The sequence below is a fragment of the Myxocyprinus asiaticus genome, chromosome 25 (genome assembly GCF_019703515.2).
Source record: "Myxocyprinus asiaticus isolate MX2 ecotype Aquarium Trade chromosome 25, UBuf_Myxa_2, whole genome shotgun sequence".
Classification (NCBI taxonomy): Eukaryota; Metazoa; Chordata; class Actinopteri; order Cypriniformes; family Catostomidae; genus Myxocyprinus; species Myxocyprinus asiaticus.
Window position 1 is genome coordinate 30,447,458 of NC_059368.1, and position 12,736 is coordinate 30,460,193.

Here is a 12,736-nt window from a genome sequence, read left to right on the forward strand (position 1 = left end):
CTTTATTAAGAAAGAATAATTGCTGTCTCTTCAGTATCATACTGTAATGCCACCATTTTGACCTCTAATATTCTTCTAATCATTTAAAAATACACTACATGGCCAAATGTGTGTTGACAACCCATTCTAATTAAAGAGTTTGGCTAGGCTCTTTAATTCCAGTGAAGAACATTTTTAATTCTATGACATGCTATCGCATTCTAGCGAATTGTGTGTTTCCAACTTTGTGGCAACAGTCTGTGAAGGGCCCTTGTCTGTTCCAGCATGAGAATGTCCCTGTGCACAAAGCGAGGTCCATAGAGAAATTATTTACTGAGTCTGATGTAAAAAACTTGACTGGCCTGTACAAAGCCAAGACCTGAACCCAACTTAACACCTTTGGGATGAATTGAATTGAGGGTCCAGTGCTTGACCTCACTGATGCTCTTGTGTCTGAATGGGAACAAATCCCTGCAGTCATGTTCCAACATACATGTATAGTGGAAAGCCTTCCTAGAAGAGTGGAAGCTGTTAGGGATGCTACTGTGAGGGACTCCCTATTAATGCTATTAATGGGTTTAAAATTAAATGTTTAATAAACAAGGGTGAGGTTTTTTGGGGGTCCACATACTTTTGAACATATAGTGTATCTTAGAATGTTTCTGTTTTCCTTAAGAGAGTAGAGCTGTGTGACTAAAAGGCACAGCACACAGCATAACTCTGTGTGTGACCTTTGAGAGCACTGTAAAAGCTTGTGTATGTGGTCACAAAGGGAGTAGGGTAAGGAGACATTTATTTCTCACATTTTAGTTTTATGAACCTCATGGTTGGCATGCGAACACAAAAGCCATCCTATTCAACGGGGTCAGATTGGGGTCATCTATAAGAGCTCTGTCATTTGACTATGGGAAAGAAAGGTAAGGTGTATGACCAGGTTGTTAGGGGAGGTAGTGGGAAAAGTACAAAGTAAGAGAAGGGGGATTTAGCAGGGATGTAAAATGTTCATAGCGGGTAGTGTGACATTTACTTTCCTGTTCAGGGACTCTACTGGAGTTTAGAGTGGGCCACAGTGCATAAGTTATTACTTTATGGTAAAATTAAAGCTAGAAGAGGTTGGAGCCCATTTGCAAGAAAATCGACAGCTTGGGGCAGCATGGGAAGGCCAAGGGCAGGTATGGAGAAACTACAGCCAACCATTGTCCACCTTACCTTAGAGACCAGCAACAGGTCAGTGTCTAGTTCCAAGAGATTGATCTATTCATTATGTTTCTTCTGCAATGATAATATGGTGTTAGATGAAAGATGAGATGAGATTTCAACACAAACACACTATGCACAAACACTGTTTTTCTATCATGGTGGGGACTTCATTGACCTTCATTGTTTTTATTCTGAGCAAATGATATTTTATGTCACTTAACCCTTATCCTACCCCTAAACTTAAGCCTCGCGCAAAACGTTTTGCATTTGTAGATTTTCATTAAATCATTATTTAGTATGTATATAGGCCGTTTTCCCTACATATGGTCCCTACAATGTGCACACATATACACATACATAGGATTGGACAAATGAAGGTAAGATGAGGTTTATTTTTGGAAGGTGATGAGATGAATGGTACTTCAGTTGAGGCTACGCCTTACCTCACTACCTCACTGTCTCACTACCCCACCTATCAGTTCATGGCTTCCACATATTACCAGATCAGCTCTCATGAGCACCAGGGCTATAACCATCATAGACATTGAGGGGGACATGTCCCCCTAATATTCAAGCAAAAGGTAAACCAATATGGGGATTTCAATGGTTGATCTGGTCCACTCAAATACTGAATTTGAGATTACATCTAACAGGTTGGAGTCAAACAAAATGTAACAGCCAACTGTATTTGTCTTCAAATATCAATGTTCTCTAACCCTATATTTGATGGAAGGAGGGATCAAACAAATATTATTTTAAACAGCTGCCAACAGGCTTTAATGGGAAAATAATGTGCTCACATGGGCATCCCTAGAGATAACATGGTAAAAGCAAAAGACCATGAACAACAGCTGCTCCCATCTTACATTTTGCATTGTGAAAAAGCAGCAAATGCAAGGAGAAGGAAAGAGAGGATTTCATATGAAAGTACAGGAGGGTTGACCATAAATGTGTGATTTTACATTCTTCAAAGCAAGATTAAAGTTTGTCCAGCAATGTTATCAGAGCAACATATCCAACTTCTTTCAGGCTAATTATTCCCGTAAACATCACAGGTTTATACCAAGTTATCCTGCAATTTATCTGGCTAACTAAGTAGGCCACATTTGAAGGACATGATGCAGAATTAACAGTGACAAGATAGACACACAACATCTGGATCAAGACATAAAAAACGCAAACAGACATGTAATGCATGCAATAAATCAAGCAAGAACTGCCTCAGTCAGTGTCTTGGTTTGCTAAAGCAGGTGACCCCTGAGATGGTTAAGTCTGAAGGCCTCTCTGAGTTAGCACTTTGCATTCTATTACTGCTCAGTGTTAAGAATGAAAGGAATGGTACCAGATACAGGGAAACAATTAAACTGAGTTGTCTGAGAGAGATAAGCAGGAACAAGCCACAACTACTGACATTATATATATGCTAATACTGTGGGCATGAATGGATGGACTAAAATGAGGGAAAGAAAGAAAGATATCATGACAAAGTGATAGAGAGATAGAGAGAAAGAGAGAGCATTAAACATCGACCAAGTACACAATAAACTTGAAGCAGTCGAGACATATCCAACTGCAAAGCTGCCATTCATCTCTAAAGAAACAGTTATATCCTCCTTGTCTCCTCCTCTGTGTCACTGTGTGTCATTAATCCTGTGTGTATGAACCCGCAACGACCAAGAATATTTGCCGTTACATGTATGTTAAAGTAAAACCGAAAATATTTGTGTTCACTTTCAAAATCACCGTCTAAAGTTTTAAATGGCGCATGTATATCACAGCCAGTGTTTAATCTTCACATGCTCTCCAGGAGCTAATCTAAATGGCCTGACTCCACGGTATGGGTTGGTGATGGCCTCAGTTAATTTGGAGTGCTCACATAATGCGCTGCTGCACTGGAAAATGAGACTCAAAAATGTGTTCATGATTGGCTTTTTTATATTCTAATTTTAAATCACTTATATGGATAGTAAAATGTGATTAGAATTTAAAGTGTCCAATAATCGCGGTTCTCAAATAATCACGGTTAAATCAATTGTTTGCGATCAGGAGATGTAATAATCGCAAAAGGTCTACATGAATCCTCATTTGTGTTTTTAGTTTACAGTTTTATTGTAGGTCTATTATTTTAACGTTACCAAAGATTATTTGCATTGTCTGAGGCAGAACATTTTAATTTAAACCTAATTAAGAGTCTTCTATTGAACTCGTTTTAGCCATATCAAGGGTTTTACCTCTTAAATGTATGGTATTTTTGTATGTATTATTCTAGCGGGCATATTCAGTTGTTATGTGCTAAAGTAAAATAGTTAGACAACACACCATCACTGTCACAAATTACAAGTATACTATGATTATTATTGTGAGTTTTCACTGCAAAACACCACAAAAACGCAGCAAATTAATCGAAATTTTTGAGAAAATCTGTAGCAAATTCAGTCATTTTGGGCAGCAATAATTAGGAAAAGGTGCCGCAAAATCATGGTGGGACTGACTTGCAGACTAGGACAATCAGTTCAACTATCTAACGCTGAAGTTGTAAACCTTGAAAATGGTGTAAAATGTGTAATTTCTGTGCACACCAAATGGAATTGGAAAAAAAAAAAAGACTTGTTTTTAAGCAGGTTTGTCAAACACTCCCCCAATCTGCCATTGGTCAAACAAACACATACCACAGTCCTGTCTTAAACTAAAGACATTGGTTGTGCCAATGATGCTATGTCAGGCCGAACTGAACATTCATAAAAAAAGAGCAATGTTTTGACAGCACCACAAAGCTACTCGGTTTATATTTTCCGAGAGTAATGAACCTACGAATGGCTTACTTATAGTTGTCTATCCAGATTAGGCTGGAGATAGCAGAAGTATAAAATAAAAAATAAAAAAATAAAAAATGCACACATCACCTTTGTACCATAGAATGGGCCTCAATCATGAAAAATGAGCATAACAAATTTCTGCATAAACTGTGCATATCACCAACTGATCCATGAATATAACAATTTTTATTTGTTTGTCATGTTGCCAGGGTAATAGTGTTCATTACGCATCGTTTTACATTTTTTGAAGGTCATTGCGCTGAAACTGCCGAACTTTACTAGGCCAAGAAGCTGAATTAAATGATATTACCAGCCCAAGAGATGCCATCAAATTAATCTCTTTACACACCACTGGGGATAATGGGAAAGGTGACAGCTGGGTCCCATTGAGATGAACTGTCAGTCGAACCACCCTGCATGCTGCTGAAACCTTATTACTGATGAATATCACGAGTACTGATAACTACCTCTTTATCGGTTATTATAACAAACTACCTCTCCTCTGAAAGTATGACTCACGTGATATAATTCCATAACTGGAAATACTCTGTTTACACTTAACAGTCTCCATGGCAACATTTAGTACAGTGGTGAGGGTAAATATTAGTCTTTTGGGTAAATTTACTCGTTTGGAGCTGTTTTTGCTTAATCCCATGTAAAGCACTGCCAACCTCGTTCACATTAATTTTCTCACAATACATCAGCCCACTTTTCTATCATCATCATTACAACTGACTATCAATTAACTCTCCCCTAGGAGAAAATAATTATCTTCATATGTGTTCTGTGTGCTTTCAGTGCTGCCCATTTCATAAAGGCTGGAGTGTTAATGTCTTATGTTATGACTGATTATATAACCACAGGGACTGAAACAACTGAGAACCACAGCTGCGAAAATGAACAAAACGAGGAATGGCAAGGGGGTGAAAAGAAAAAGAACAAAACTCAATAGTTATTCAAGGACAGTGCTTTAGCAAATACTGTTTATAAGCAATTCTGTATTTTGCATGAACACTTCACTTCTTTTTTTTCTTTTATTTATCCCCTTTTCTCCCAATTTGGAATGCCCAATTCCCACTACTTAGTAGGTCCTCGTGGTGGCAAGGTTACTCACCTCAATCTGGGTGGCAGAGGACAAGTTTCAGTTGCCTCCGCTTCTGAGACAGTCAATCCGTGCATCTTATCATGTGGCTCGTCGTGCATGACACCGCGGAGACTCCGCACATGGGGGTTCATGCTACTCTTTAATCCACGCACAACTTACCATGTGCCCCATTGAGAGTGAGAACCACTAATCGCGACCACGAGGAGGTTACCCCATGTGACTCTACCCTCCCTAGCAAATGGGCCAATTTGGTTGCTTGGGAGACATGGCACACCCTGGATTTGTGTGTATTGTATACTGTACATGGTATGTTATTATTTTTATATTGTGTTATGTGTAATTATGTGTATATTAGATTTTAAATTGTGTTGTGTAACTCTGATGTTTATTGTAAATTGGTATATGTCTCATCACTGTCACGACTACTATGTTGCTCGGAACTGCACACAAGAATTTCACACACTATTGCACTTGTGTATATGGTTGTGTGACAATAAAAGTGATTTGATTTGATTCGAACTCGCGACTCCAGGTGTGGTAGTCAGTGTCAATACTCGCTGAGCTACCCAGGCCCCCCTAACACTTCAATTCTTGAGTTAGCAAAGGCATGTGGAATTGCACACACTGATAGGATACAGTTGCAATTTGCACAATTTTCCGTTTGCACTAAAAAAAATAGTCAACGACTTAATTTAAATAAGCCTGATGCAGTGCTAAACTTGCGAACATAGCCCCTGGTTAAATCTGATTGTGGGTGGTTAGTAAATAAGATATAGTTTTTGTTTTGTTTTTTGCAATGAAATGCCGTACTCAAGTGGGTTAACTGTTTAAGAAATCACCCCAATGTTTGGTTTGAAAAAAAAAAAGAAAAAAAAAATACAATTGAAAATGGTTAAATAATAATGCCGAGCTACAAGGCCTGTGCACTAGCAAAATATTCCTGAAGACTTACAACACAAAACAGATATACAGCTTTACAGTTCTAAAGCCAATTCTGTAGAGCTGAAAGAGTTATTTTATGGGTTGCAGCTGTGCAGATTTTGCTTGGACAGGAATGAAAAAATGGTGATGTAGGATCAGGAGGCCACACAACTTATATTGAAAAGGGAGAGAGGAAGAAGGCTGAAAATGTGAGCAAGAGAAAGACAAAAAAGTGTGAGAAGGTGTTTGAAAATATTATGGAATATTTGGGCAGAGACGTCAGACAGAGGCACAGGATGATACGAGGGCTTAGATGAGAAAATTCCAACTGAGCTGGAGCATTGTTTTCTAGGTCTAGAAAAACTAAAACTAAATAAATAAATAAATACTGTATTGAGGACACCAATATTAGACTCAACCAACTGCAGGGTAAGAGAGGCGATAATGGAGTTGTATGTGTTGGGGAGGGTGGTAGAGATGAGGGGTTTAGGCATTTAGCTTAGCTAAGACTGAATAAACAGAGCAGCTATAACACAAGAAAGGTACAGACAGCAAAGACACTGGCCAGAACATGGAAAATCAACCATTTTATATCAAAATGTAAACGTTGAGGCCGAAAAGCCAAACAATAAATATCATCTGCTATTTAAAGAAAGAGAGCAAATGTTTATTTTTTATTTTTTTTTTTTTTTTTTGTGTGCAAATTTTCGACCAAAATTTGGTGTGACTGGTTTGCCATCTCTCATTTAAATTTCTTAACTGTCACCATAGACACTACACATATTTGTCATCTTTTATTGTAGATCACGCATGATTCCGTGACATTCATGGTGTGGTATTAAAGGTGCTGTAAGCAATATTAGCCATTCTGGAACTTCCGCCAAGCTTAGCCACTGAATAAGACACGCCTCCTCCTTCCAAAACTCCACCCTCCAAAGATACCTTTGTATCGTTGAGACCGTTGTAATCAGAGATGGAGCAGAAGTGCAGCAGTTATCTCAATGTTGTCAAAGTTGTCAAAAGCAACCATAGCAATTTAGCAATCTTGCATGACAAACTAGCCACAGACAACTGAAGCTGAATATCATGTAAGTTGAATGATCTGCTTCAACTACAACTCTCTCAGCTTCCTTCTTCCCATATATGGGCTGCTCTGTGAATTTGCAAAATGATTGACGGTCAGAAAACGCCTCCAATTCTTCTGATTGGCTAAACAAATAATCTGACCCACGGTCACATTTTTGCTAAGAGTACAGAGCCTAAGGGTGTCACAGAGACAGGTGTGATATATCAGAACACCTAATTCAGTGAGATCTGGCAGGTAATAAGAACATTTCCTGAGTGCCATTCCATAGAAAATCACTTACAGCACCTTACAATTGAGATCTACAAGCCTGGAGTGGTATCATGAATCCACCAGCAGCCATTTTCATGAAGTGAAGGCAAGTGTAAAACATGCAAAACTGACCAATCACATATAACCACCCCATTGACCTTTAGATTCTCTCTCTCTCTCACACACACACACGCACGCACACACACAAAAGAAGAACAGCCATTAAGAAAGAAAAATGCAAAATCACACAAATACACAACCAGCCAAAAACACAAACACAGGGCAAAGTACAGTCTGTGATTTACTGAAAGCCAGGGAACAGGTGCAGCTGAACTCCACACAGGACTTAAAAACAGCGAGGGGGACATGCTTGATGCTTGGTGGTTCACATACTGAAAAGATTTGCCAGAGAGAGGCAAAGGGCAGTCACATGTACAAACACACACAGGTCCACTCACTGGATGTCGCTTTGGGACGTCATAAACTCCCTCCTTTTGTTGGCTGGTAGGGACCTGGTGTGGACAGGGAGCCCAGCCAAATGCACAGTTGAAATGACAAGTTACCATTAGTTTAGATTTCAGCAGGAGAACTAACAAGGTGAAAGAATGCAAATTTGAATGTCTGCTGGATATGTCAAAGGAGAGCTTGTTTGTAAAGAATGTGTGTTAATTAATAATGCAACGCAAGATTCAGAATATAGTGTATAGTAGATATTTAAAGGAGCAATATGAAACAATGACTGTAAGCGTTTAAAATGGGTACTACAGTCCAAATTCAAAATATTGGAGAGAGTTGTCTCCCCGCCCCCTCCTCCCCAGACTTGAAGCTCACGCGGGTTGCCAGGTTGAGGACACGCAACAGGAACGAGCAAACTAACAATGGCAAGTGACGAGCCTTACACTGTAAGTTGATCAGCTAATGTATATGTTTTCAATGTTTTTATTGTTTGCAAATTATAAACCAGCTCATGTGGATTTTTTATAACTCTGTCAATGTTAGCTAGATGTATTGCTGGCTTCCATGGCTGCAATGCGCTGTGTTTGCCTGCTAACTTGTTTCTGGAAACCCGGGGTGTCTAAATACTATTGGGAATTGGGCAGTGGGCGGAATCACACAGGCCAAAACACAAACAGAAATTCCGTCCCGAAACTGACATTTCAAAGTAGAATATACTGGCTGTAGCACTGTTTTCAGAGAAGCAGTATTTCAACTTAACATGTTTCCTAAATCTTTGACAACATATTATGATAATTTTATGATTTAGTACAGTAAATATATTACATATTGCACATTTAAAGTTTAGTTGAGTAATGATAATAATAAATAATTAAATTGTATTTTTTTGCATTTCATTTGACTTATTTTTAAACACTTAATTTAATTTAATTTAATTTAATTTAATTTGGGGTCTATTCATTAAAATAATATGAAAATCATCTTGGTCAGTCATTGGGTATCATGCATTTTCCTTCACAAATTAGGTGGTTAGTAAAGATGCAGATCCTTTCTTCGTCTGTTATGTTCACCTCTTTTCTCTCTTTAATTTTCCATTGTTCTTAATTTCCCTCTTTCTAAGATACTGATTGCCTCCATGTTTTCATTTGATCGCACACTTGAAGTGATCTTTCCATTTCTTTTATTCAAAGATCACAAAAGGACAACACTGATTATTCATTCTTACATTTTCATTTGGAGAAAGGGCAGAGGAGAGAACTGCTGCTCACTCTCACAACAGAGTAATTTCTCCATGCAGGCCATAATACTTCAGCCCACTCCGCTCAGCACCAAACTCTCAATTACGATACTTACACTGTGCCCAAGCTATAACTGATCGGGACCCAAGGGGTTCACTGGAGGTCAAGGCTGCTTATGATACATATTGTTAACATTGGACATCCCAGTTATTTTTCTGAGATGTTGCACAATGTTGCTCTAAAAGGTTTCCCTAAAAGTTCTAGGGACATTAAACACAAAAATATCGTTTTATTCATTTTGTTCTAAACACTTCCCTATTTTGTTGCTGTTAGCGAAGATCAAAAGACATGTTCACGCATATTAAATTTGACTTGGCCAATCCAGCTTTGTGATATGATTTGTGATATATCCACCTCTTTGATATGAGGTGTGATCAGGTGCTAGCTGATCCTGGATTTAATGATGTGACAGCAAACGTCTCTTTCATGCCTCTGAGTTTCCAGTGTCGGCCCTGATATCAGCAAAAAGTAAAGGAGTTTGTGAAGTGTCAGGTTAACACTCGAGAGCTATGCACATATTTAAATGGTTAGGGGGATCATTTGGTCCCTGATGGTGTTTCATGCTTTTACACAGCTACTAAAGTGACTGTGACATTGGGGGGAATTCACTAAAAATGAAATGCACCCTCTGATAGTGCCCTTTATAGCTTTATTTTCTTGCACTGTCTGAGCTTTTTGGCACCTGATTGATGCTCAAAAATTGACTACTGGAGCAATTCCAGATTTTTTGCGAATCAGTTATGAGTTCTAGTTTGTCAAGGATGCAGCAGACTCAGTGGCTTAACTACAGCAATGCATGGTGTGAAAGGGACACTGATTTATTTGTGCCAGTTTTGTGAATAAGGTGCAATTTATAATAAGCCTGATTGACATCGTAAGGAAGCGTGTTTGTGCTGAAAAGAATAACAGTGGCTTTATTTAACATGGCACAGCGCTATTTCAGCACAATTAACACCTGGTTATACTGGTTTGTAGGTGGTTAGTAAATAAGATGCAGGTTTTACGCAGAAATACAGCACATAAAAGTGGCGCAAGTGTTTAGTGAATTTGGCCCTAAGCCGGCACTGTACAAAGTTGTGCAGGAGACAGGCTGGCAAAGTGTTGGGGGTACTGATGTGTTTACTGTTTTGCTTGGCAGTGTCTCTTTAGTGACTCAAGCCACAGGTGACAAAACAAAGAAGCACCTGAGGATACAACACCTGCTGTTGTCATGGTCATGCCGTTCAGAGCACGAAACATTGCTGGGTGTAAATCTTTGAAAGGGCCGTCATGCTGAATTAGTGTGGCTTGGCGTAGCACTCTGTTCTAATTCACAGGTGGGACTCTGGCAGCTACACAGTGGAGCTGTCACTAGCTGTACCATCAAAACCTGGGTTTCTTCTAAAGCCTTCTCTAAAGAAGAATGGGGGCTTGTTTAGTGACACCTTATTGGCTGTTTGATATCAAAACTTGAGAACAGTTGCATGATAAGTTTCATTTACAGGCCTGCCTTTGTTAAACTGATGGATTGGACTGAAACCTTTTTGACTCAAAGGCCCCTTTTGTCCAAGACAATATTTGAAGATATTTTAGATATCCTCAAGCCTCAAGATGTGGGCCCCTTGGAAGTTTACTGAGGCTCCCTGATTAAGAATCGTTGGTGTAGTGGATAGCGACCAAACTTATTTCAACATTCCCTAATAAGCTAAATAGACACCTTTTCCCATAGTTTTTTTAAGGACATTTTAGAAATGGAACTAAACTGTTGTTACGCTATTAAAATATTAGTAAATTTAATGGAAAAAAATGCTATTGTAAATAACTGTTATATTTTATAACAAATAATGTTATATTTAAAGACATTACATGTAATTTTACTGTAAAATATACTATAAATGATGTATATATTTTTTTACAGATTTTTAAAAAATGTTTTTAATAGGCCTCAGTAAAAAAAAAAAAAAACACAATATACAGTATAAACTTTTAAACAATATATATACTCTGTTTTTAATAAGTAAAAAACAGGAAAACTATTAACTAAAATGCCTGAAACTATCATATGTGTATATACATATTTTTACAGTAAATTTCTGGCACAGCTGCCAATTTATTTAACCTTTTTTTGTGTGGTGAACATTTTCAGTGTAAACAACTATTCAAGTGTCTGTTTGATTAATTTAGGCAATTATCACTTTAACAGGCACCATTACTAAGAAGACAAGGGAGGGATTTGGCAGTGTACCTGATATATGCTCTCCTCTGATTGGTCACGGATGGGCTCGTGTCCCGCCTCAAATACAATGTACTACAACATCGGCAGCAGAGGATAAAGATAAAAAAGGCAAAGGTAAAAAAGGGGACAGAAAAAGGTAAATGGAAGGGGAAAAGAGAAAAGAAAAGAGACTGATTGATGACAGAATCAACAGCGGTTATGGCCCCAGGAGTAGAGCAGTGCACCCCCCCAAACACACACACACACACACACACACACTGACCATTGAGGGATAATGGATGGCTTTTAGACTAAATGAAGTCAGGTTCTAGTCTTGACCTTCAGAAACATGCACTGGCCTATCAAAGCTTTATGGTACCGTTAATTAATCTTTTGCTATTGTATGCTGCAAAATTTTTTTCTAAATAAGTATTTTGTCTTTCTTCCAGTGAAGTATATAAAAATCCTTCAAGCAAGAAACATTTACTTAAGAAGCAAAAATGCACAAGATAATAACACTTAATAAGACAATAAAAATCATACAAAATTTCGTGAGATTTATGCTTAGAACAAGAAAAATACAGAAAAATAATATAATATATATTCTCTGAATAAGTCTTTCTACCTTACACAATTTTGCTTTTCAAGTACATTTATTATTCTTTTAAGGACAAAAATACTGTTTAGGAAAATTATTTATGCAGTGTACATCTATGTACAGACAGCTATGACATTTTCAATAAAAAGAAAAATCTCCATTATGTGTCAGCTTATAAAATAATAACAAATAAAAACATCTAGGGAAGAGGAATTGCGAGATGTTCTTGCTACCCCATGCCTCATGCATATTATTCAGTCTGACTTCTGCCTTTAAAATTTCATTATCCTAATATTTTCTGTGTATCCCTACAGTTTCTGTACCTGCAAACAGGGCAACAAAATACATTTTACAACTTTAAGAGGAAATAAATCCCAGTATAAAACACAACATTTCATGTTTCTTTAATGAGGCCTGCTAATGTTTGCATAGCAGTGATATGGAAAAATGTTTCTTGGAAAGCTAGCCACTGAGCTTTAGGGCCATTTTCAGAATGGTAGACCCATTCTATCTATTAACTGTCATATATTCCTCCATAATGAAGGGACCACTCTGAGACCTGATAGCCTAGCGATTTCTGGCATACAGCATTCCAGCTAATCGCTAATTCCTGTCCATTCTAGACCACATTAATGCAAATGGCAGAATCGTTTTCATTTTTTGTTACATGTAATGACTTAGCCTTTCCCATTTTTTTTTTTTTTTTCCTCCATTAACTACTGCCATTGGCTAATTTATTCTGTTACAGAGTTATAGCCATTGGCCAATCCTTCTCTAGGACCTCTTAACAGCAAATTGATAATGCTTATCAGTTCTACACTACACTGCAAGAA

At 37.9% G+C, this 12,736-nt stretch overlaps 1 protein-coding gene across 3 annotated transcripts in view; it reads right to left on the bottom strand.

Moving 5' to 3' along the window:
* The window catches only part of LOC127415930 (disabled homolog 1-like), a 296,379-nt gene that overhangs the window by 35,750 nt on the left and 247,893 nt on the right, over positions 1-12,736 (bottom strand). For 2 of the 3 annotated variants that reach the window (XM_051654944.1, XM_051654945.1), the window contains exons 8-9: positions 11,336-11,398; positions 7,816-7,869 (exon numbers count right to left, since the gene is read on the bottom strand). The exons of the other annotated variant lie outside the window; for it this stretch is intronic. In XM_051654944.1, the coding sequence (XP_051510904.1) occupies positions 7,816-7,869; positions 11,336-11,398 (117 nt within the window). The remainder of the gene's footprint in view (positions 1-7,815; positions 7,870-11,335; positions 11,399-12,736) is intronic. 3 annotated transcript variants of the gene reach the window in all.